The sequence below is a fragment of the Cydia fagiglandana genome, chromosome 20 (assembly GCF_963556715.1).
Source record: "Cydia fagiglandana chromosome 20, ilCydFagi1.1, whole genome shotgun sequence".
Taxonomy (NCBI): Eukaryota; Metazoa; Arthropoda; class Insecta; order Lepidoptera; family Tortricidae; genus Cydia; species Cydia fagiglandana.
The window spans coordinates 2,246,390-2,272,050 of NC_085951.1; the positions used below are offsets into that span (position 1 = coordinate 2,246,390).

At 36.7% G+C, this 25,661-nt stretch overlaps 2 protein-coding genes and 1 long non-coding RNA gene across 3 annotated transcripts in view; 1 reads left to right on the top strand and 2 right to left on the bottom strand.

Moving 5' to 3' along the window:
* The window catches only part of LOC134674390 (nucleoporin 88), a 191,979-nt gene extending 189,099 nt beyond the window's left edge, over window positions 1-2,880 (top strand). Inside the window, exon 15 of the mRNA XM_063532460.1 lies at window positions 1,053-2,880. Within this exon, the coding sequence (XP_063388530.1) occupies window positions 1,053-1,119 (67 nt within the window). The 3' untranslated portion in view covers window positions 1,120-2,880. The remainder of the gene's footprint in view (window positions 1-1,052) is intronic.
* LOC134674407 (uncharacterized) overlaps window positions 1-25,661 on the bottom strand; it is a 461,157-nt gene that overhangs the window by 303,389 nt on the left and 132,107 nt on the right. The gene's annotated exons all lie outside the window — the stretch shown is intronic.
* LOC134674367 (sarcoplasmic calcium-binding protein) lies at window positions 3,514-19,838 on the bottom strand. Its single transcript, XM_063532428.1, has 6 exons — window positions 19,613-19,838; window positions 11,209-11,403; window positions 8,222-8,383; window positions 5,540-5,680; window positions 4,966-5,085; window positions 3,514-3,975 (listed from the first exon to the last, which is right to left on the bottom strand). The coding sequence occupies exons 1-6, from the start codon at window positions 19,712-19,714 to the stop codon at window positions 3,865-3,867; spliced, it is 831 nt and encodes a 276-aa protein (XP_063388498.1). The 5' UTR covers window positions 19,715-19,838; the 3' UTR covers window positions 3,514-3,864.

Sequence of the window (25,661 nt, forward strand, 5' to 3'; positions counted from 1 at the left end):
GGTTTACTCACGATGTTTTTCCTTCACCGAAAAGCTAGTGGTAACTAAATATCAAATGATATTTCGTACATAAGTTCCGAAAAACTCATTGGTACGAGCCAGGATAATTATGAACCCGAGACCTCCGGATTGAAAGTCAGACGTCATATTCACTCGGCCACCACTGCTTGCGTGAATTATAAGGTGTACTATAATATAATCCATACTAATATTATATGTGTCTGTCTGTCTGTCATCTCTTCACGCTTAGGCCAGAGATAGTTTGAGTCCCGGGGAAGGACATAGGATAGTTTTTATGTCGGAAATCATCCCTGAAGAGAGTGCAAAGTGCAAAGGGGGGTGGAATTGAAAGAGTTAATGAATTGCCTAATAATTGAAGTAAGCAATTATCCAGGCGCTATACCTACTTTAGCTGCTGTCACTAATTCCACGCAGACGAAGTCGCGGGCAAAAGCTAGTAAAAAATAAAGATAAAAATATATCTCAGTAGTATTTTTTGAAGGAAATATTACTTTTCTTCTCAGGGTCATTTCTAAAGTAAAAAAAGTTACAAAGATTTTATTTATTTAAATTTAACTGCACAAAAATATAAAAAAGGACAAAGGACTTTTCGCCTTAAAGCATTTTCTACCAATCAACCATTGAGCTAAACAGAATTAGTATGGTGCAGGATTGGAGACAGTGGATATAAGAATAGACACAAGTTGAGACTCCTAAACTAAAATATTACACTAATAAGATTAAAATAAAAGTCCAGTTTTAAATAATTGACCTGATTATGATACGTTATGATTAAAGTTCTTCGGTGAATAACATTGCCTGTCACAAATGACTTCAGCGCGTTACGCGTTACGCTGTCTCGAGTTTATCATTTTTTTCCCACCTCAAAAAGTGCTCAGCGCCGCTAAAGAAGTTTTCACTTCAGAAATATATATGAAAATAATATTCTAGTGTTTTATAGGCTAAAGTGTAGTGTAACTATAAAATAAAAATAAGTCATATTAATAGATTATTTTGAAATTTCCTTAACCATGTTATTTTTTTCATTTCAGAACTGCTAAAATCTCTACGCTGATAGAAGAAACCAAGCTACTCAAAGATCAACTCAGTATAGTGTAATATGTAAACAATCGGACTGAATTCTCAAAGTATTCTGTAAAATGTAAATGTTAATTAACTCTTTCATCTGAGGGTCAGTTGCACCAACTTATCTGTTACTTTTAAAGCGTTCGCTAAGGTAGAAGTACTAGTGCTCGACGCTGCACTAGTATTCGACATGGGCACTTTATGTCAAAGTAATATAGGTTAAATTTGAACGGCGAAGATTTTTCCGTATTCAAATTTAATCCTTGTGACTTTGACATAAAGTGCCCATGTCGAATACTAGTGCAGCGTCGAGCTCTAGTACTTCTACCTTAAATAGGGATTGATACTGTATTTAAAATAAATTATTTTACACCATGCATGAAATAAATTACCAGATAATTATTAGAAAAACACAGATAGGAGTTATTTTTAAACACAAGTTCTATTTAATAAATTGGATAGTAATATAAAAAGTAGGTGAGTTGACCGTGACGTCACGATGTAATGTTTCATATAAATTCCATATTAGCAAATCGTTTTGACAGTTCTAAAAAAGTAACTGATTTGACTGGTAGGGAAATACCCTATTTTATCGTATGGGAAGTTTGATTTGAGTTGACTTCTGAGTGAAGTTGATCAGTCCGCTAAATGTGGTTGGTGCAACTGGCCCTAACTGTGCCATTTCAAGGATATTCACTGATTGTTACATTAATCCCTAATAAATTTGTAACTTAAATAAGTTTTTGGCAAAAAAATCATTTTTGGTACAAGCTTTTAGCGCTAAATGTACTTTTCTTTCCACAGGCAATTAATACTCATCGAGTCAATTCTAAAAACCCCAAACACAATTAGGTTTCGTTGTTTTATCACATAGTTCCTATGGCCACCTCTGGTCTCTATCATCAAATCAGCTCGATGACACCATAATATTGCATTGTCACCCGACTTACGTATGTATGCAAAATTTCAGCTCAATCGGAAACCGGGAAGTGGATCAAATTTAACTTGCAAGATTTGATTACAGACAACGGTCAGGTGAAACTAAATAAAAGCTTGTAAAATATTCTAAATTGGTGTGGAACGTATACAATTTTTCAGCTATTCCGTGGTTAAACTTACAAGATGTGTATTTTTGTAAACTTGCGTAGATTTATCAAATGTCTTCGAAAAAACAACGCATTCACTGCCAACGTTTTCTTAGCGCTACGCTCGTAGCCGATCCCAGCGTTTTCTCGTTTTGTAGAGGAAAGCGACTACGAACAGAGAAGGTTCCCGGCAATGTGTTAAAATTACTTCGGATTACCCACGTATACGTTAAGGATGCAAGTAGGTATCGCATGTAATAATTTTAATCGTCAATTTCACACTTTTTGGTAGTTAGAAACCTGTATTTCATTATATTCGTTTTCTGAACCGTATTACTCTAATTAATTATGTTCCCACTAATTGTGCCTAAGGGCCTGTCCAATTTCTTTGTTCAATGTCAGTGCGACTCACTCTCTCACTAGGCAAAATGCGAGATGCAAATACACATTGAACAAAGAAATTGGACAGGTGAGGTGGAATACAATTCTATGACTCGACTTCTACAAAATCATTGTAATTTAGAATTAAATTGTAAAATTACGTAGTGATTACCTATTGATTATTCCTTTTGTATTGTCATTGGTGTTTGAGATTAATAAATAAATGTAATGTCATTAGTGATCATTATAAGTTTTATGTTTCATTTTATTATATACCTATGTATGTGTAAAAATTAACAAGACATGACGATCGGTCTTCCTACTTTTAGAAAACCAAGCGCCTAAAGTGATTTAACAATGTTTAAATAAAATTCAACCAATAATTATTATCAGAACTTTATTTGAGATTCCTTTTTTTGTTTATTTTATATTTATTTTATAATATTTTTTTTCTTCGCTCAAATATTGAGCGATTCAATCATAAGACTTACATAATTCATAAGAAAAGCCTTAAATAGGAATGTCTACAAATAAACTTAGTATAATAGTTGCAAAATAACAGACCAGTACACTATCAATAATAATGTCATCAATAACTATTGTCATTCCTTCGGTTCAGGATTTCGTTTATTTTCATCAAGTACACGCTATTATAATTTCATTATTTATAATTATGTAATGTCAATATTACTGATAGTGACTGCTCTGCATTCAATTTAGCGTCATTACAGACCTTTATTTTAATGTAGATATTGATTAAATCTATTGCTTTAAATGCTTTTGACTTATATTTTATAGAAAATCAATTGAATTTTAACTGTCAAACATACATATGTCATACGATTTTTTTTTCAATTGTATACTGTGACTGATTTTAACATATATTGACACCTTACAATGCTTAAAATCAAGTATTGAATGATACAATACAAAATCTAAGCAAATCGTTAAAAATATTCCTATATTTCATCTGATTTTCTATATATAAACATCATTCATGAATTCATTTTTAGTCTTATTAAAATTCAAGATTTTTAAAACCTTGCAAACATTTTATAATATTATTATATTGTATAACCAATCCACTAAACATCATAATTATTGTATAAAAGTTTAAATTTTACACAAACAATTTTAACCCTCTGCAATGGAACTATGTGAAAGTAACCATACAAATAAAATTGTAAGAAATCTCTTACTATTTGTCAATACGACAGGGTTCTTTGCAAACAGTACGTTAAGATATTCAGATGGACGCCTAACTTACAAGCTAAAATGACTCTTAGAGCGTTAAGTTAAGGTCGGTTTGGCCTTAAACTTGGACTAGAGGGCCCCAGAACATCTTGGAGACTCGTTTCTCGTCCTCGGTGAAGAAAAAGTCCTTGCCAAGTTTCACGAACTCTTTTAGGGAGAGTTTTCCGTCCTGTTGACAAAGAAGAAAAAGTCATAAGTGTAGGCTCATAGAAAGTTTGCTAGGCTGTCAATATTTAAAACTGTACGAGGGATTTAAATTAAAGGGGCAGATTACCAGTCCGCCGGGCGATATCAGCCTGTCAGTTGTTCGGAACTGATATTATTATCGTCCGGCGAACTGGTAATTTGTGGGCTCCATATCCCAATTACCGACCGACCGACTGGTAGCCGTCCAGTGGGTCGGCCCAGGTATCGCTGGGAAGACAGTGTGGCGGCGGATCTGCTTCAGCTTCGCGTCAGTAACTGGCAGGAAGTTGCGCAGGATCGGGACAGGTGGCACGCTCTCGTTTCGGAGGCCAAGATTCTCTTTGGATCGCTGAGCCAAAATAGTTAGTTAGTTAGTTAGTTATATCCCAATTAATTGTTTTAGAGATACGTGCCGCCGCCTAGATTACTAAGTACTACCATGCGTGGTTCATTCCGCGATTTCGTCGCTATGCTACAGGCTCAATTTTGGGGTTTGCCATAAGCCGCGCGTGGCGCTGTCACCACCTAGCGGCCATATCTGTGCTGATCGTGACAGACGCGTTTTGTTAGAGAGTGAGTCTTCTATACCTAGTACTATTATTTATTCTGTGGTACTACAGTTAAACGAATGAACGAATACATTAATTTCATTTTTTTTTATTAATGAATGAATATTGTAGATTTCAGATATTTACAATCCATGATCTTAAGACCTTGACACATCAATACATTTTGTGTCGTCGATTAACAATATTTGCCACAAAATCCGTTGAAATCTTAATTAAAAAAGTTTCTAAATTGACTTTTAAGGGAAGATCCACTGAGCGAAGTGAGCAAAATTTTTGGTATATATCACCACGAGCAAAATTTGTGAATAAATCTTTTCAACTCAGTGAAGCGTTTTGCGCATCTCTAAAGGATATATTAAGGAGTTAATGCAGTTATTTGATTATTAAAAGTTTAATTATCTTACCCCGTTGACATCGATGACGGCAAAAGCTACGGCGGCATGTTCGTTGTCCAACCCCAAGCACTGGAAGAACAGCTTGAACTCCTTCACTGAGATGAAACCGGACTTGTCCTTGTCCACCGCCTGTAATACCGAAAAAACCATTTACATTATGTAATAAAAATAGAAGATACAAATTTGAAGGTGTCACTTGCCACTTGTAGTTGAAGACACTAAATCGAAGAAGAATCAGAAAACTAAATCGAAGAAGTGCAAAAAAGCTACGTATTAGACACCGCGATACGCGACCACGATCTATATATTATGTTCAATCTCAAGTGGCCGGCTATAATCGCGAAAATCGAAGTTCGCAAATTGCGGGCATCTTTCTCAGTTCTCTGTCACTCTAATTACGCCTACATTGGAATAAAAGAGCAAGATCCCCGATTCCCCGCAATTTGCTAATTTGGGTCTTCGCGGTAGGCCCTCTGATTTCCTTCTTCTCGGCAAAACAAGCCCTTTAGAAATGCTTGCTTCTACTTTAGCTAATTTAAATCGGATATTTCTCAAGTATTTACTCAATAAGAACAAAATTTACCTTGAAGAGGTACGGCAGCCAGCGATGCGCCTTCTTCTTCAGCGTCTTATCGTTGAGGACGTGGTGCATGTCTTCTAAGTACTGTTCCACCGTCACGAAGTTGTAGGGGTCGATGGCGCCCCACTGCTCCTCCCATGTAAGCTGAAAAAAGTTTCAAAGCCGCTCTTCAATATTTAAAAAAAAATAAAAAAAACATTTTAAGACCTTGGTCCAAACACTTATACTAAAAAAAATCACTATGAACTAAATTTAAGTTCAACTTATAAAGAACAGCGTGTACAGCTTGGCAAAAAAGAGTAGAAATTAAAAAGTGGCAACACTCTAGTGTCGTCCCTTTCTAACCAATTCATATAAGAAAACGGGACGACACTACAGTATTGCCACTTTTTAATTTCTACTCTTTTTTGCCAAGCTGTACAGGGACCGTGCGCGTTGGAAGGTCTGCCATCTTGTGGGCTGAATCGTAATGTGCACATTTACATTGCCAAAGCAAGGTTCTGCCATCTTGTGGGCTACATCGGAAGCATAAACGACACATTTACGCCTCGCGCCGAAAATCTGACGGCTCCTATGCTGCCTCCTATAGTTCATGCACGGGGCCTATAATATTTAGTCACATTAACTAGAAAAACTCTCTTTCTTTAACCGGTGGAACCGATTCGCGAAGAGTTTATTTATTCTTTAATAACGAGACCTTACAATAGACAACAACACATATTGCTTGCCATCCAGCGCGGTAATGCCGCTAGTATCTTTGACACTTTTGGGCTGGGTCAGGGTCGGAATGGGGCTGGTAGTGTAAATATGAAGGTATATTAGATATTAGTAATGTGTTTAGATTTAAATTTAAGTTAGGACATTTATTTTAGTGTGCATGTAAAAGCAGAGAAAGCTAACTTGTTTGCTTCTCTGTTTGCGAGCAATTCACGTCTAGATGCAGGCTCAAAACTTCCACCTACGCTACCTCATTGCAGTTCCTCTATGCAGAGAATTGCTATACATCAAAAAGAGGTACGCCGAGCTCTGCTGAATCTTGACGTGAATAAGGCCAATGGACCAGACGGTATACCTGCACGTGTACTAAAGCAGTGTGCGCCTGAGTTGTCTCCTGTACTGACACGCCTGTACCGCCTCTCTCTCCAAACAAGAACGGTGCCGAAATCCTGGAAGCTTGCAAACGTGCAGCCAGTACCCAAGAAGGGTAGTCGTGCTGATCCCTGCAATTACCGACCAATCGCCATTACCTCCATGCTCTGTAAAGTCATGGAAAGGGTACTTAACGGCAAACTGCTGGCATACCTCGAAGCAAATGATCTGCTCAGTGACCGTCAATATGGCTTTCGCCGAGGTCGGTCTACTGGGGATCTTTTAGCGTATGTCACGCACTGCTGCGGCGAGGCCATCGAGAGGAACGGTGAAGCGCTTGCTGTTTCACTGGACATCTCGAAGGCCTTTGACAGGGTTTGGCACGCAAGTCTCCTTAGCAAGCTTCCTGCTTACGGCATCCCTGCTGATTTTTGTAGCTGGCTATCTGATTTCTTGAGTGAACGGTCGATCAGAGTAGTTATTGATGGCTGCTCTTCGGACCTCATGGCCATTGACGCCGGTGTTCCTCAGGGGTCTGTTCTCTCCGCAACCCTTTTCCTGCTCCACATTAACGACATGCTGCAACCCAGCATTGTAGGTTATGCAGATGACAGTACGGTTGTTGAGAGATATTTGGCTAGTGCAAGGGACAGCAGGGAGGATATACGTTCACAGAGAGAGGCCATGGTTGAGCGAATGAACTTGACCCTTAGTCTCGTTTCCCAGTGGGGTGATGACAATCTGGTCACGTTCAATGCCTCCAAAACGCAGGCGTGTCTATTTTCCGCTAAACGGAGTCCATTCGACCTGACTCCTTCTTTCCGGGGTGCATCTGTACCTATTACCGACAGCCTGGAACTCCTCGGCATGGAGCTGAGTTCAGTCCTCGGCTTCGGCAGCTTCATTGAGTCTAAAGCACAAACTGCGGCCAGAAAGCTGGGCGTCCTAAATAAGGTGAGGCGATACTTCACACCTGGACAGCTTCTAACACTTTACAAAGCTCAAGTCCGGTCGTGTATGGAGTATTGCAGCCACCTGTGGGATGGCTCAGCTAAATACCAACTCGCCGCTTTGGACTCAGTGGAGCGCAGAGCCAGGAGGATGATTGGCGACAAGAAGCTAACGGCTAAGCTTCAAACTTTGGCCCATCGGCGGAAAGTCGCCAGCCTGTCGGTATTCTACAGGTTGCACTTCGGGGAGTGTGCTCAAGAGCTACACGAGCTCATTCCACCGTCCCCATTCTACCATCGGACTTTTAGACGCACGGCCGGTTTCCATCCTTACTTGGTAGATATTCCGCCAATTCGCACTAAGCGCTTTGCTTCTACTTTCCTTATGCGCACTGCCAAGGAATGGAAATTCCTTGCCGGCGTCTATATTTCCGTGCTCTTATAACCCGGCAACCTTCAAATCAAGAGTGAACAGGCACCTTCTGGGCGAGCTCGCTCCATCGTAGGCCACGTCTACGCCTCGGCTAGTCTGTGGCCATGAGTAAACCCATGCATAATAAAAAAAAAAAAATTGTTAAGTAGATTGTAAAATTGACTTTGAACCTACCAATAATGTATGTGGAATATGAATAGTTTAGAATAGTACCTTAATAATCTCTGAGAACTCCTTGGCCTGCTGCTCGTCAAGATGGCCGAGGCTCTGGAACCGGTTCGCGAACAGTTTGAAATCGTTGAACGAGATCAGCCCGTCCTTGTCTACGTCCAGGATGTTGTGCACTGTGCGCATCTTGCGACGCCAGAATTCGGACTGTAAAGAAAAAAAGTTTCGAGTTAGAAAAAAATAATATAAGCCGTTATTGCCGATTGGGGCATTTCAGAAAAGTCTCGGTAAGTAACGCTATTTTTTTACACTTCTGGTAAAGCTATGAAGCCGATATTTGGCATGATAACATAGTTTTAAATTCAACGGCATATAATATATAGGGTGTGGCCTGTAATATGAGCAAAAAATTTAACTGTAGGCTGTATTCCTCATACTGATCAACATTTGTTCAGCGACTTTTAAAAATAACTTGTAGTTTGATTTTTAATACACTTTTTTAATTTTATTCTAAGATGCAATGTAATTTTGTTATGTTTAAGGCTTGACAAGCAACGTCAATCACAATGATATGGCGTGGCGATGGCGTCCATTGAAGATAATATTTATTTTGTATGAAAAATAGGGAGTCTAAACACTTCATAATTTTTAAAAGTTGTTGAACAAAAGTGTCACCGTTTGAGGAGTACAATCTATGTTTTAATTATTTGCTCGTGTTACAGGCCACACCCGGTAGATTTCTGCAGGTTATTAAGGTAGCTGCCACACGCCTCACATCCCTGACAAAGTAGACTTTTTGTGGACTGCCCCATTGTACTTGTCATTCAACAATAATCGAGGCGATTCTAACAAGCTAAACTCTTGGTTGGTTCATACAGGGGCTGCGCTATTTTATCACAAGAGTTCCTATGACCATCGCCACCTTCGTTCTCTATTATGAAATCATAATTACTTATTAGTAAAAAGCTAAACAGATACCTACACACACAGATAAACAAGAGCATTCTTGCGAAACGAAAACAAATTTGTTTCGCTTCTTGATTGCACGCCATTCTCAAGTTGTAAGTAGATATATAGTGTACCAGGAGTACTTTGTGCGTTCGAATAGAACGATTGGCGATATAATATTGGTGCTCGATTTTACTATTCGTATTTTTTTAAAACAACAACAAAAAACCAACGCAACATTTGAAAATGAGATGAATTTTTAGCATATTTTGGTTGTCTTGGTGTGTGCACTTTGGCCTAAATTTCAAATATATTAAGATATTAGTTTAATTTTAGCCATTAGGTTAGTTATTGATTTTCCCACATAAAATTTGCAGTGCTCGAAATGCTAATGCCCAATAGTTGACACCCTACTATCACTTTTATTGCTAATGACATAAGTTTAAAGATGACGTGTAACTATTGGGACAGTGACGACTTGATAAGCACTCGGATGTCTTGTCTTAATCATGTTTATCAATTATGTATAGGTAATAATAGCTAAGCTAACGTAATAGATAGCTTTACAGGTTATAGGATAGGTACTGATTACAGGAGTCAACGTACTATAACTATTATAACTAAGTACTCATAAACATAGATATTAGTATGTTGATTATCTACAAATCCGATACAGAACCAAAGTAACCTAGTCCACTTGAATTGTCCACGCTATTCTAAGCCGTAATATCTACAATAATAAGAAGTATAATCACTTGTAAAGCGACATAGACTTGATTAGTTTATCAGTACTGGAGTCAAGTAGGTCAGTTTTGCATAACGAGCCAAGCGAATGATAGTTACGTTAGACTTAGGCGACATAATGTCATTATGAGCTATTCAAATTAGCATTGGCGTGATTATGAACAAGTTATTCCAACCCGTTAGGAATTTGGAAAGACGGTTGACTGTAATGTTTACAAATCACTAGTTACATAAAAGTGTGTAAAACGAATACTATTCACCTAGTCACCATTCCAGAGTTTTTAGGGTTCCGTACCCAAAAAGTTAAAACGGGACCTTATTAATAAGACTCCACTGTCCGTCTGTCTGTCACCAGGTGTATCTCACGAATGAACCGTAATAGCTAGACAGTTAAAACTTTCACAGGTGATGTATTTCTGTTGGCGCTATAACAACAAATACTAAGTACGGAACCCTCAGTAGGCGAGACCGACTCGCACTTGTCCGGTTTTCATAAAGTCGATCATCGTCAAGTCATTGCTTCCGATGACCTCTGAAGCGGACGACCGTTTATCTGCCAGAGCCAATCAACTGTGAGACTGTGACCTGGTTACTAACGATTATCGATGTTACAGGGGTGCAGTGCGATCGGCCTGGATTGGCTCCTTGACTCACGGTTGTTTGATTCTGAACCTTAGCTGAACAAAATATGGTTGTTTGTTTGGCTTTAGATTGGATGTATGAGTTTTGAAAAATGCAGATAAGAAAAATTAAGGCAAAGTACAGTACCTACTTAACTCAAAATGACTTAGGTAGTCAGATAATAGCTAGTAAATACCTATATTGGATACAATTTAAGATTAATCTAGTTCTAAGAAGATCTGCTGACGTCGTAAACTAGTTAAAAGAGGCTTCAGTTGAATCTAATTAAATTGAATCAAGGCCTATATCGATCTATTGACTATCAATGAAGGAATGACAATAAGTAATATTAATGTCATTCTTATTGACAGTGTCTAGACTGTAAAACAACTATTCTGCTTATTCAAGTAGGTACATGTTATATTTTTGAAGGGAAACTACGCTGCCTGATGGCGCTTTCCTCCACTAGCTCCTACCGCTTCTCCTAGAGGTAGCAAACACTGCCGTTGCCATATTAGCTTTGACACTCACCCGATCATGTCCCTTGCATTCAGTATCAGAATCACTGGCGCTGTCGCTATCGCTGTCCCGTTTCCTCCTGTTCTCCTCTGGTCTGCCGTGATGCTTGCTTTACCACCTGATGGCCTCCACGACTAGCTCCTACCGCTTCTCCTGGAGCTAGCATACTCTGCCGTTGCCATATTAGCCTTGAGACTCACCCGGTCATGTCCCTTGCATTCAGTATCAGAATCACTGGCACTGTCGCTATCGCTGTCCCGTTTCCTCCTGTTCTCCTCTGGCCTGCCGTGATGCTTGCTGTACCGCCTGATGGCGCTCTCTACCACTAGCTCTTCCCGCGGCTTCTCCTGAAGGTAGCAAACGCTGCCGTTGCATATTGGTTTTGTGTGGATTAGCTGGAATAGAAATTAAAATAAATTAATGACATATTTTGACAACGCAATATCGCTGGCTGAATATTACAATGTTCTACATTTTCAAGATACTTAGTTGAAACTTTACTAAATGTCACTATGACAATGTTCAAATTTCAGTTCGATAAAAGTGAAACATAGAACCGTGTAATATTGGGCCTCCGATATGTAGGTCTACAGCTAAATATTTCATAGATCAACAAGAAAATCATTAGATAATGCGTTTTTTGTCCCCTACGTAACTAAGTTATGTATACTAATAACAAACCCGGGTCTTTAATATAAGCGCTCGTGGGGACACATTTCTGATGAATTTCGATGACATTTCTGTCAGTTCTTACAAGTGGAAACTTTGGATGTTTGTTACCTACTAGAACTGTTTCTGGTAAAATTTATTTTGATGATTCATATATTGTTTATCCCACAATTTCCCTGAGGATGTATAAGACGGCAAAAGTTAGTATTGACTTAATTGACCTACAGGCGAGAATATGCACGAGGATCTTTTAAATTCTGCGCATATAGTAAATACAGTTATCAAGCCTGCTTCAAGGTTAGTTTGCACACCTGTACCCTAAAAACAAAAGATTCAGCATACTCACTACAGTCACATATTTATTTACAGTGAGTTGATACAATTGGTAGTAAAGACATTAATTGTTTACCGCTCTATGAGTCGCTATAATAATAAAATATATTTATTTCGAAGAACAGAGGGGCTACCGCGAACACGGAAAATCGCAAATTGCGGGGATCTTTCTCCTTTACTCCAATGAAGGCGTTATAAGAATGACAGAGAAAAGTGCCCGCAATTTGCGATCTTCGATTTTCGCGATTATAGTCCAGACTTCATACCTATACTTAGTTGTTAGAAATAGTTTAGAACGCAATTTTTATAATATAAAAAGAAAACATTTTGAATGCTTTGAACCTGATTTTGATCTTTTGATATTTCATGGGTTTTCTTACAAAATTCACACCAATCAATCAAACCAAAACTATTTGTGGCTGTTTAATTTTAAGTTGGACATTATTTTCAGTCTTTTATGCCTACCATCACAACATTCCGCACGACCAAAATAAACATGACCTAACTTGCAAGTTGCACTTATTTGCATGTGCTTAACATTTTTGGCTATCCTGCCCTCTCTCTCATGTAAAACCACAAGCTGAAAAGAGACAGCGACATACAGTAACCAATCATTCTCATTTCTACAGCTAAATTGAATCTTATTGAATGTGATCAAGGTGTTAAATCGCTTAGAATACAGTAAATGCGTTGCAGACTTCTAATACCCTCCCTTTCTTCTAAAAAGTCTTTTCTGGTTACCAGTTTCATAGTAACATACAACGTTATGGTTTTAACAGTGCTGTTCCGTGTATAAAAGGCCACAAGCGGCGGCCATTTTGTGAAAAGATACGCCATTTTGTTTAGCTGTGCGCTTGCGTTGGCAACGTCGCTCGGTCGATGCACTTCACTTTATCGCACGCAGAATGGTAAACATGTTGCATTGTGTATAAATACAAACAGATTTGCATAGTGACTAATGCTTAGTTAAGTTACAGAAAATGTTGAGGTAGGTACAAAACTACAGTAGGGACAAGTACGGCTACCATCAGTTTGGCATTGACATAAACGCTATCGTGAAAGTAATTTACTTTCTATATATCTCTTGCGCCCAATAATAATATGTCAGTACGAGTGAGATGCATAGAAAGTAAATTACGTTCACGATAGCGTTTATATCAATGCTAAACTGACGGTATAGTAGCCGTAAAGGCCAAAAGTCAAATTCATGAAGCTTCATCTTAAGGTTTGTCCTCACTTTCCACATGTCAGTCGAGACTAGTATCAATCGCTGGTCAGTTTAAAATAACCCGATTCTACGCGCTTCTGAATGCTTATTTTTTATAGTAGGTATAACACCTACATTAAGTAGGTATAAGTACCTACAAGCACACAAATTAAGTACAATTCACCACCGAATTACACTTGCAAATCTTGCAAACACTCAACTTACGATACAGAGTGCATAAGCCTTTTTATTAATGAGTCATAAATTCATAAAAGTAACCCCGGAGACAATAAAGTTGATAAACCGAACAAAGAGGAGATAGACGCGATATCCTTGCAATGCCGTTAAGCGATACAATCTATAAATAGACCTCACACCAAGGATAGCAACATAGCAATATGCCAGTTGGGGCATATTATGTACATACATAGTAGGTATGGAGAAAGCGTTACTTAAAGGGCAAAGAGGCATGGCATACGACAAGAAAAGTCTACTATGACTTTGTCATTTGTGCGTAATTCTTCGTATAAACTTTTCGACTTAGACGAAAACCGAACGTCCTTCGAACCGTTTTTTTAAAGTTGCATTGCATTCCGCAAATAATATAAGTACATGAAATAAATATTATAACGATATATATACTCGTATTTAGTGATACTTATTGTGATAATCGTATTTATTTAGGAAGTTACCTACTTAAACTTGAAGTAGGTCACTAAATTAATTAAAAAACAACTTAACTATACAAAGACACTTAAGTACAGTTTTCTTTCTTTTAATAAAGAACATACTTACTTATTATTTAAAACGATTAATAAACTAAATGTCTAATACCTATGCGCCTCCACCCTGCATCGTACCCGGCTCAAAATTCCCCATAATGCCTGCAGAATTCTATTTCATTTAATTATTATCTACTATAATTACTTATTCCATTGCAATATGGCGTAATATTTGGATAAATAAAACTAAGAAATTTGTACTTACTAGGTACTAAAACATTACTACTTCCAATGAAACAAGTTTGGTTTTAGCTAATACCTACTGTTTTTTACAACTTATTATTAGGGACCTTGACCTGGCTTCACCAGATAAACAACATGTGAACCATTATCTGAACTCAGTGTACACGGTCGTAAAACTAATACTTATTCTGTTATTTACATTTTAAATTAACTTAGGTACGTAGGTACTCGTGCTATAATTAAGTTGCATATTCATTCAGTCAATGTCCAATTATTTTTGTGATTAGATAACTGACAATTACCTTATATTTTACCTTTTTTTTTGTTTTGTATAAGTAATGAATTATTGAGTAAACCTGAAATAACTATGCTTCGTCTGGAATCTTGGACCTATGTACAGTTCATAGCAAAAATAGGTATTATCATTCTTAGGGAAACGCTCCGTTTATTACTTATTTAGATACCTAAAAGTGTTAATCAGTCAACTTAATTCCAATTCCAATCTCTATATTTAGTATTTAGGTACATAAATGTTTCTTTTGTTTCTTGCCAAGTCATGTCTGCATTGTTATTAATACCTATTGTTTTGTTTTATATTATTTTATCTTGTATTGCATTATTATGCGTTACCCTTTTTAACCTTGGTTGGAAAGTGTTACACATTTACGCTTTTGATAATAACGATCGGTTTTAATGATATCATCATTACATCATGAATACCTAGCAAGTATTTGTATTTACCATCCTCACTTCAAAATAGAACCGTGTTATTGGTGACTATTAGCTCTAAAATATATTTAATCATTTCAGAATCATCGTTCAATTTGGCTCATAGTTCGTTTTTTTAGCATTAGAAAGAACTTGCAAGAAGGTAAGCGATCTTGACATGTCTTTTAATTGAAAAATGCTTTTTAAAAATCAAAAACTATTAATTATGAAAGCAGAAGAGTATAAATGGTCGTATTAGATTCATACTTGTTACATATTTGCGGTAACTTATTTTTAAAATGTGTTTTTCAATTAAAAGACACATCAAGATTGTTCACCTTATTTCTAATGCTAAAAAAAACGAACTATAGGCGTGAATCATGAATGACAAAGAATAAGATATGTGTCGCTGTCTAAAAGTTCCTTAAAATATTTAAGCATGTCTTATTTAACAGTTAAAAGTTTAAAAGGTAACAAAAGTGTCGTCCATGTATGTATAGGTAAAATGAGAATGTATTTATTCAAACGTATGCCCAGTTTCGCAGAACCCTGAACTGCATCCCGAATTCCCGAGGTAGTGGAGCAAGGTTATGGACTCAGACTGCGACCCGCATAATGCAAAGGTTAATGTTTTACGTCAGCGCAGGTGATAATGTGAGGTTCGATTTTGAATAATCTATATTGATTTCAGACTAGGTTCCTACCTACTTAAGTAATTTAAAGAAAATAGTTTAAAAACCTCAAATACGTTTTTAGACCTGAATAAAGTTTCTATACAGGTCTAATGATAGGTAATTTAAAACTTTAAATGTTCCAATTGTAATATCGATTTATATCGATAATCAATTAGTCTGACTACTTTCTTAACACAAAAAGCCCTTAAAAAGAAGTTTCACCATTATCTACGTCAACTACTTGCTATTGGTAAAAATATTTAGTAAAAGATAGAGAAGAAAGAAATTAAGTCAATCCACCAAACCGGTGAAACCGGTACGCATACACAACACAATTTTTATCTTTTTTTTGTGGATGATAATCTATACCTATAGTCATCCTACGCGGTTGGGAATTCATTTTGTAATCCATAAACGGAAAGGCTTGGCTTTGAAATGAAAATATTTATTTTGAGGCAACTATTGGGCCATAGATAAATACTTAAAACTAGCATACCTACATATTATTATAAAATATATCTTAAAACTAAAAACACATAATTATGGCTGCGATGCAGTTCGCAACCCCGCTTTCGCTTTGTGCTTAGTGATGTACCGCGCCTTCTGTCGATAGAGGTAAAAGGGGTTTTTTGGCTCTAACTAGATACATTAGGTAATCTTACACTATCATAGCTAACATTGGCAAACTTGGTTACTGAAATTTTATTTAAGATTGGATAAATGTCAAGCTTTCAATCCATTAAATTATTATAATATGCATATTGTACTTGTTTGTATTGCACTTGCATATTGTATTGTACTTGTAAGTTTACAATAATCTAACGTGTGATAAACACGTCCTACAAGGCCTTGTGAATAATTAAGAGCCTTAAAAGTTAGGTTTAGCTCTAATCAATTTTGATTTTAAATAATTTAATATAAAGTTCAAATTAGCGACAATGCTAGCTGCTTATCTTCTTAACCTTTGAACACGAAGGAAAGTCAAATTATTATAGGTAACTAATAGTTTCAGACAATCTTGTAAACAACATGGTCCCCTCATTATTATGTTGTATTTTACCTATTGTTATATAGGCCATTGCCTTGATGTGGTAATCAAGGCCATTTTTTGTTAACCAAATAATCACTCGTCGAAGTAAGATGGCGGACATTCTTCACGGCTGCTATACCTACTGCCGCGTTAAAATTTGGCGTTACTTAGACTCATTATGGAGTCAATGCACGATACATACAATAATACACCTAAGGTAACGTATAAGTAATATCGTCATAAGGCTACTGGTCAAAATATTGATTGAAAAATTGGTTATAAATTAAAATATGTACTGCAAAAATAAACCAATATAATATATCATGTGTAACTATTTGGACTAATCCCAATAAGGCCTAGTTTACCCTCTGGGTTGGAAGGTCAGATGGCAGTCGCTTTCGTAAAAACTAGTGCCTACGTCAAATCATGGGATTAGTTGTCAAGCGGACCCCAGGCTCTCATGAGCCGTGGCGAAATGCCGGGATAACGCGAGGAAGAAAAAAAAACTATTTGTACCCACTGAAATAAAGGAATTTAGTGAAACTGATAGCTTTATAAATAAAATCGTTCGGCTAGTTAATTTTCAATTTTTTACGTAGGTATTAAAAAAATGCCTTTTGAATTGGTTAGTTGGGTTCCCAAATTTTCTTAAACTTTGGAATTTTACATTACCCTGTTACCGGAATGCGGTTTAAAGGTGTTTTAAAAGTCAAATAAGTACAAGACTGCCAATGTTAATCAGCTATCAATTTTACGTAAACATTCACAATTACCATACAATTGGACTGTTCTCTCGTGGCCCAAATCGTATCATCTCCGCTTTATTAAACAAGCTAAAATAGCGCTTATTTTTTATAATATTAAAGGCTAAAATAATTACAGCATTTGAGTGGATATGATAGGGGACTGATAAGAGGTCAGGTTATCAGTTCGTTCCTCAACATTTATTTGTAGTTAATTGTCTGCGGTGGTCATTTAATACATGTACTTATTGTTATAATTTTTATACTCCGCGTAATTTTTCATCTGTATTTACATTTTGTTACAGTATTTTAAATATCAATCCAATGCTTTAATTTTATGTCTGTGTATGTTAAGGATCCTGACCGAAATTTATCTTTCTGCATTTTTCTATGAATTTTTGAATACCAAGGTTTGAAACCACGATTTTTGAGCACCTTCACACGCATTTGAAAGGTTAATAACAAAAATATAATAAAGTTATGCCGTTCAAGTAATTGTTATTTGTAGTGTCAGGTCTGCATAACAACATTAGATTTTGACAATGACTTGACAGAATTCAGTATTCTTGTTTACCTAAATGCTAGATGTCTTCGGAGTTTAATCAGCCATACCCCGACATTAATTCATCATGAAATATGCATAAGTAAATGGTAAATAAAGACAGACTTTGATTAACTAATCAAGTTAATATTCATGTAATAATCAAACCTTGTTCATATGCGTTGCACTGCAAAAGACTTCAACTTTTAAATAATATTTTATTTTAAAATTTTATTTGACACGTGATTATACATCTAATAGCCATAACCTTTATTACTAGATTAGCGTGAATGGTCGTGCAGATCACACCAGTTTCCTATTTCGCATGCGTGTGTTAATATATATAACGAAACCTGAGCTAGCAAAACCATAACCTAACACAATTTACACTTATTTATTTAGGTAATTTTACGACTTTTTAGCTTAAATCGTTTATATGTTTTGGCTTATTAGTACAATAGTCACATTTGTCTCCCGAACTACTACAATCACAGAATTCGTCTATAGTCTGGTATTCTGTATCTTTAAGTATGGCTTCAATTTCTACCCTCAAATGGCTTCGTAAGCCAGTTAGATAAAAAGATAAAGATAAAAGATATTTTCACCACAGCAGCTCAGAAAGGCTTACTTTGCACTTCAAAAACTGATAGCAAAATTGCATTTTATCCACATGTGAGGCAAAGTAAACAAATGCAAATTTTGAGTTGTTTTTTTATGTTTGCTGGTAGAATTGACTTTTAAATTATGACTTTGGATCATAAATATTTAATAACATTCATTTGGATTTGATTTGGTTTGATTTTGTTTAATATTTTACATTTAATATTTGCTTTGGGTTGGTGTGGTGAAAAAATTTGTGTTTCACTCGGGGGCAAATTTTGTTTAACCCTCGTGCTTTGAAACCCTCGCAACGCTCAAGATTCCATTTTCGAACCACTCGCTACGCTCGTGGTTCAATTTTGGAGTCTTTCGCTTGCTCGGGTGTCAATATTAGCACGAGCGGTTAAACAACAACTTTGCCCCCTTGTAAAACAAATAACTATTGCTGTCTATCACGAGACTAACATGAGACTGTTATGTCAACTGTAGATAATGATGAATTTGTATACAATATTGTCAATTTTGTTACTAGATAACGTTATCTGGTTATTTATAGTATACACTAATGATTGTAACATCTTTTTGATAACTAAGTGGTTTAATTAATGATTTAAACCATTATATTCAGATCTGCGGAGACCTGTGTAACCTGACATTATATCTTTAGGTGTTTATGCGTTTGTTTTTGTTATTATAATTTTTTATGCAAATGGACTTTCAAAATTCTTATCACATTCGACGCGCCACAAAATTATCGATAAAAATCCGGTTCGAAGGACCATGTCAGTTTAGTAGCAAAGAATAAAAAAGTGAAGCCGCTTGTGGACTTAAGCCGGTTGTATCATAAGTAAACTTATCAAATAAGAAATGTTAGTGTAAATATCAATTCAGAGTCATCAAATTGAGGAGTAGGAGTCAGTTTAGATTTAGAAAAGCATTTAAAATCTGGTTTCTTATGTAGAAAGCTGATCTATGAGAACACGTCGCAAAAGTCACGACCCTCGTTTAATGTGCCACTTTTCTAGTAAGTAATTATCTTTGAATCCGCTGCCAGCCGAAGCGTTGGCGGCCAACTATGCTAAATATTACGAACATGGTCATTGACTCCACAAAAAATAATGAAAACGGATGTACCTTCAATTGATTTTGGGCACTGGGGCTTGATATAATCGCGGCACTCCTTTCCAAGTTGAAAACAGCGGACCTTAGTCCAAATCTCACTAAAGAGATCGCCATCTTTAAAAAAACACGCCACGTATCTATTCACACATATAGTTTTTACAAGTAAAAGTTTGACAGATTAAATTTTTAAATCGCACGCACGCGCGTAGAGTTATACGGGTACTGGCTGGAATTGGAACGGCGGTTTGGTTTTATTCGTCTGGGAGTTAGTGGGGGGACAAGGTTTGTTTTCAACCGGTAACTTTAAGTTAATGCTCTTGGTTAATTAATAAGTTAATCAAAACTAGCTCTTAATACTTTATGATACAGGTTTTATAAATAATAGAGGAACGCAGAGATATGTTTGTAAAACTACATGTGCTTGTGTTTTTGTTTGTTGGATGCCACACTTATTTGTTTTTTTTTTAATAAAAACCGACTATAATCCTATCAAAACAGTCTTCACTACCTACTGTCAATTAATTAAATTTTCTTTTTAGTTGTTTATATTTTGTATTAGTAAAGAAACCTTAAAAACAAAGTCCAAGTCGGTATGTAAGTTCGCGAAAACTCAAAAACTACTAAACGGATTTTCATGCAGTTTTCACCTATCAATAGAGTGATTCTTGAGGAAGTGTGTGATTAAAGGTTTTGTGTAACCTGTGCGAAGCCGGGGCGGGTCGCTAGTATTCGATAGATTTGTCTAAATCTGTTAAATCTGTCGTACGTTCGTTTATTCACGTAGACCAGTTAAGTTATATTTAATTGTTATCTGCCCGATTTGGGTTAACGACACCCTTAACAATAAGATATAAAGCTATTAATATTTGTTTACTCTTCGTTTTCCTTATTTACTAATTAAGTTATACAGTCTACAAGCCGATTAAAGTATATCATATCAGTGTCTAGATGCACGTGAGTATAATAATATAGTTAAGAATTTGTTTATTTAGAAACAAAGCGTACAAAAGGCGAACTTGACGCCAATAGGCAGTCTCTACCAGTCAATTTCATCTAATCAATAACATTATAAACACTGTTTTTTCAGCAATCAATCTGAGTTCACCTATGGACATGGTCATTAAATCGTTACTTTTTCCTATTTTTTGTATTTTTCCCGTTGATATTGACGTGAACCTGGCAGAAATGTCTAAAGATGATTGCCATAATTTAAAAAATATATAGTACTCGGTACAAGTACCGATACTCAAGAGTGGAAAGGGGATGAACGTTTCTCCTATACTTCGTTTTTTTAGTATTAGAAATTAGGTAAAACAATCTTGATGTGTCTTTTAATCAAAAAACACATTTTAAAAATAAGTTACGGCAAATATGTAACAATTATGAATCTAATACGATCATTTATATTCTTCTGCTTTCATAAGTAATAGTTATTGATTTTTAAAAAGCGTTTTTCAATTAAAAGACCTGCCAAGATCGCTTACCTTCTTTCAAGTTCTTTCTAATGCTAAAAAAAACGAACTATATATACAAACGTAGTTTATCAGATTTGTGAAAACTTTATACGACCCTTGCGAAAAAACGAAACTTTTTATCTGCCTGTAAACTGTAATGATTTTAAATTTTTCGCTTTTGGAAGCCCCTAAAGTTACAAACAGTGAAAAAGTCACGAAAAGATCTCTTAAGGATGACTTATTAGACCGGGCCGTGTCCGGGCCGGAGTTTCCGACGCTTACTTTTCTATGACAGATGACAGGTGATCACGTGATGCTATCCATAGAAAATGAAGCGCCGGAAGCTCGGACACGGCCCGGTCTAATGTGAGTCATTGTTTATGCGCGATAGGAATAAGAAAAATATTGATAAACACTAATCTAGTACGGTTATGTTACCAAACTAATGGTTTATCCTAATTGAGTAGGTATCATATTAATCATTGTGTTTACGAAACTTCATAAGTGTTACAACTTCCGACAAACACCGATTTCTAAATGTTTGGTGTCAAAACAAATTGTAGTCATCTAACTGAAACCGTTATAACTCTGTTCTATTTTTAAATTCCACCGGGCGTTCTGTGATGATTAGTTTTGGGGCTCAGCCTATAGGGTTAATATTAATACAAATAAATGCCCTTACTTACCAGGATTCGAACCCGGGGGTTGAGTTGAGAGTAGATATCTATATTATCATCAACACTTCTCACATACCTACCTTACACTACAGTTTACGTCCTAACTTGTATAGCCACAGCATTGACTCTGCTAACCTACTGTAGTACAAACGACCACATTATACAAATACGAATCCATAATAAAACACTAGATTATAATTTTATTATATACTCTTGCTTATACATAATTTTGCTTATATTTGTACTAGGGCCCCATAACTGTGTAGGTTATCGCAATACGTATTGTTAACCGAGCAGAGTGATTCATAACGATAAACGGACCAGTCGCTAGTCGGCAAATCTAACCACTATAGATCTAATTTTCTATAAGACTCCTTATATCTCACAACGAATACCAGGTAGTGTTAGACTTTCGGTATCGGTTTCGGCAGGTTTCGGCACAAAAACCATATTCGGGCGAAGGTCCGGTTTAGGCTAAAGAACTGCCGAACTCTTTGGCCGCGCCGAAACTGTATTTTCGGTAATGTCCAACCGAAGGTAGGTAGGTTCGGTAGGTTTCAGCATAATATTATGTTTCGGTCGAAATTAGAGCAAAACCGAACCTTCAGTTTCAGTAGCGGTTTCGGTAAAAAATCCGGTTTCGGTCGGACATTAATCGCGAGGTCCAAAATGAATACCTATAGGTATAGTTGGTCGATTAAATGCCGCAGTGTAGGTATAGAAAATCGCATGCGTCTATGGAACCCTTATAAAGCAGTTACCTATACATCTATGGGTCAAGATATAATAGACATTAGACTACAGACAAACACGTTGCTTTGTGAAGGGCTAACAGTTTTGCCCAACACGTTTACGTAACTGGCCAAGTCAATGAACTGACAACCTTCGCGTCTATGCTCGCCTAGTACTTTTGTACGCTATTATTATATAAATATATGTTGTTTTTTCCTCGTATATAGAAGCTGAGTTATCTATGGATATAAGGTCAGTTGGTAAACATTGCAATTTGACAAGGTTATTTGGTTTGTCAACATCTGAAATATAGTTACATACCTAAGCTTTCCAGAATCGCTTCCGTAAATACTTTAAATAGATTCCAATTGACAGACATAAATACCTAAATAGTTGCTTAAATAATATTTAAAAATTTCAGGGCCACTTTCGCCATTCACTAACCCGGAGTTAACCGGTTAAACCTGGAGTTACCATGGTTACCAGTACAATTTGACACTGGGTTAACGATTTAACCGGTTAACCCCGGGTTAGTGGGATGGTGCAAGTGTATTAGTGACCTAATACACTCACTTGCTTGTGTTATTAACACCTTACTTAGTTAACTTTGTCAAAAAGTGTGTTTATCGCGTAGTAATATTAGTAACTGAAGGCCGAAGGCCTATGAACAGTTGTGGGGTTACGGATAATAGGTATTAGAAGGTTGATTAAACTTAAGTTTACCCGGGTACAACTAGTATTACCCAAGCTTTTGGTTAAAGCCCGAAAATTTAAACAACATTAATCTGTATTCGGGGTTTACGGAGTAATGAAATAAAAGTAGATTTAATTTCGAGCTTTACCCAAAGGGCTTGGGTAATCCTAATTATACCCGGGTAAACTTAAGTTTAATCAACCTTCTAACATTACCCGTAACGTATATAATGTGTGCCTAGATAAACCTTTCGTATCCGTGTGGGGCTAAAGTTCCATGACATTGCACATACATTTAACCATTTTACTACACAAGGACCAATACTTACTCCTAAATATCCTGACAATAACTGCTAACCTATATCCGGTAGTATTGCTCTGAGACGAACATGGGCGGTATCACGTCCACAAGTATAACGCGGCTACTCTACCGTGCTCGCTCGCTGCTCGCACATTTAACTTTTCAACAGGAGCCCTACTATCCAATCTCCGGTCAGTTTAGATACATGGGAGATATCACGTTGGCAAATATAAAGCGACCCCTCTGACACGGTTGCTCGATGTAGCTAACTTATGAATCTTAGGCTCAGTTACACCCACATTTAGCAGACTGATCAAAATATCACTCAGCAGTGCAATATAAAACTTCCCATACTTACCTACAATAAAATTTAGTGAACGCTTTTACGATTTAAATAAAAGAAAAAAGACACGATGTGGTGCAACCGACGCTTGATGACCATACTAATTAAACTGTTTGTTAAGCACAACCTATTAAGTAATTAACTGTATTTAGGGATTTTAAATCTACCTGCAAGTTGTAAGTAAATGTTTGGGCAAGCCTTTAATGACCTATTTTGGGTTGTTTTTCCTTTTCACGTTATCATCATTACTCATTGTTAGTGTTTCCAAAATCCAAAGGTTTCCGGGTTTGTCGACCTGAAGGCCTACCGCGAATCACGTTCGACGTGTTGGCTCTCTGTCGCACTTGTATATTCGTACGTAACTGTAACAGGTAGGCAACACGACGAACGTGGTTCGCGGTAGGCCCATTGATCTACTCGTGGCGTCGATTCGTCTCGACGTGTTTTCTATTAGGTGTGCTTAAATAATACTAATTGGGTTACACTAATATTTGTTGCAAATATTAGTGAATCACGTATTTCCTGTAGTTTAATAATATCTGACCTCTTTGAGCTTCATAATCATAAATAAATACTAAAATTCTTGTAATGGAAAATCACGTTTGTTCTCATTAATACATAGATAAATTCATTTTATATTTGCTTTTGTAAATACATAATATACATATCTATCGTATATTATCATCGATTTTACTGTCTATTTTATGCGTACTATAAGTACATATATATCTGGTGTGAGAATCGAGCTTTACGAAAGTAGCTATAAGTACCTACCTATGGAATGACAATGAATAGGTATGTATGTACCTACCTATGATGTACATACCTGAGTACATGGCACATGGACAAAGACATTCCCGAAAAGAAAATATAACAATCGGTCGTAACAAGCGGTCAAAGGAGGAGGATAGAGATGGTCCTTGGAAATTGCTGCAACAAGAACCCATTGCTCTTAAACACATGGCGATGATGATGATGATATTATGACCATGTGTTTGGATCTAATTACGCGGGTTGCTAAAAACGGTACCGTAACATATACGTCTAACTATTTAAAAGAACCTCAAGCGACGAAACTCAAGTTCCAGCGCTACAGTAACACTAAAACGTGTGACCTTAGATGGAACCTGTGTGTATGTATACTTGTATTAGCAGCAGAAGGTCAGAAACCTTTTCGATTACTTAATGTTGTTTACAAACATTGCGTTGAGGAAGGAGGCTGCATAACATTTTGCGCAGTTTTCCTGTTGATAAAGGCTAAACTTTTTGTTAACTTTTGAATGCAAGCGTTATTCCTAACGGTACTAAATATTAGAGATGCACCGGATATCCGGTTACTATCCGGTATCCGGCCTATCCGGCCATTATTTTACTATCCGGCCGGTACCGGATAGTGACCTTCTATCCGGCCGGATACCGGATAGTAACATTACTTGATTTGGGAGTAAACAAATTGGATTTAAGAAACAGACACGGTCATAATCATACTTGTTTATTATTTTAAAACAATTTAATAATACCACTGACTTGCACGCGCACTCATTTTGAACCTAGAAATGAGTCAGCGCGAATGTTTACTAGGAAACAGGTCTGCAGAACCAACCTGCAGAATGCGCACCTGAAAAACCGAAATGTAGGTATAGTTCCGCCGGCCGAATATCCGGCGGCCGGATACCGGATATTCGGCCAGTGTCTAGGCCGGATATCCGGTATCCGGTATCCGGCCAAACAACTATCCGTTGCATCTCTACTAAATATTACATTTTGCATTGTCATTAAGCTTCTTCTTTTTCGTGTTTGGAATATTCAACACATGTTTTAGCTAAACGTATGTAGTGCCGTGTGGTGCCGGCATCAGAAA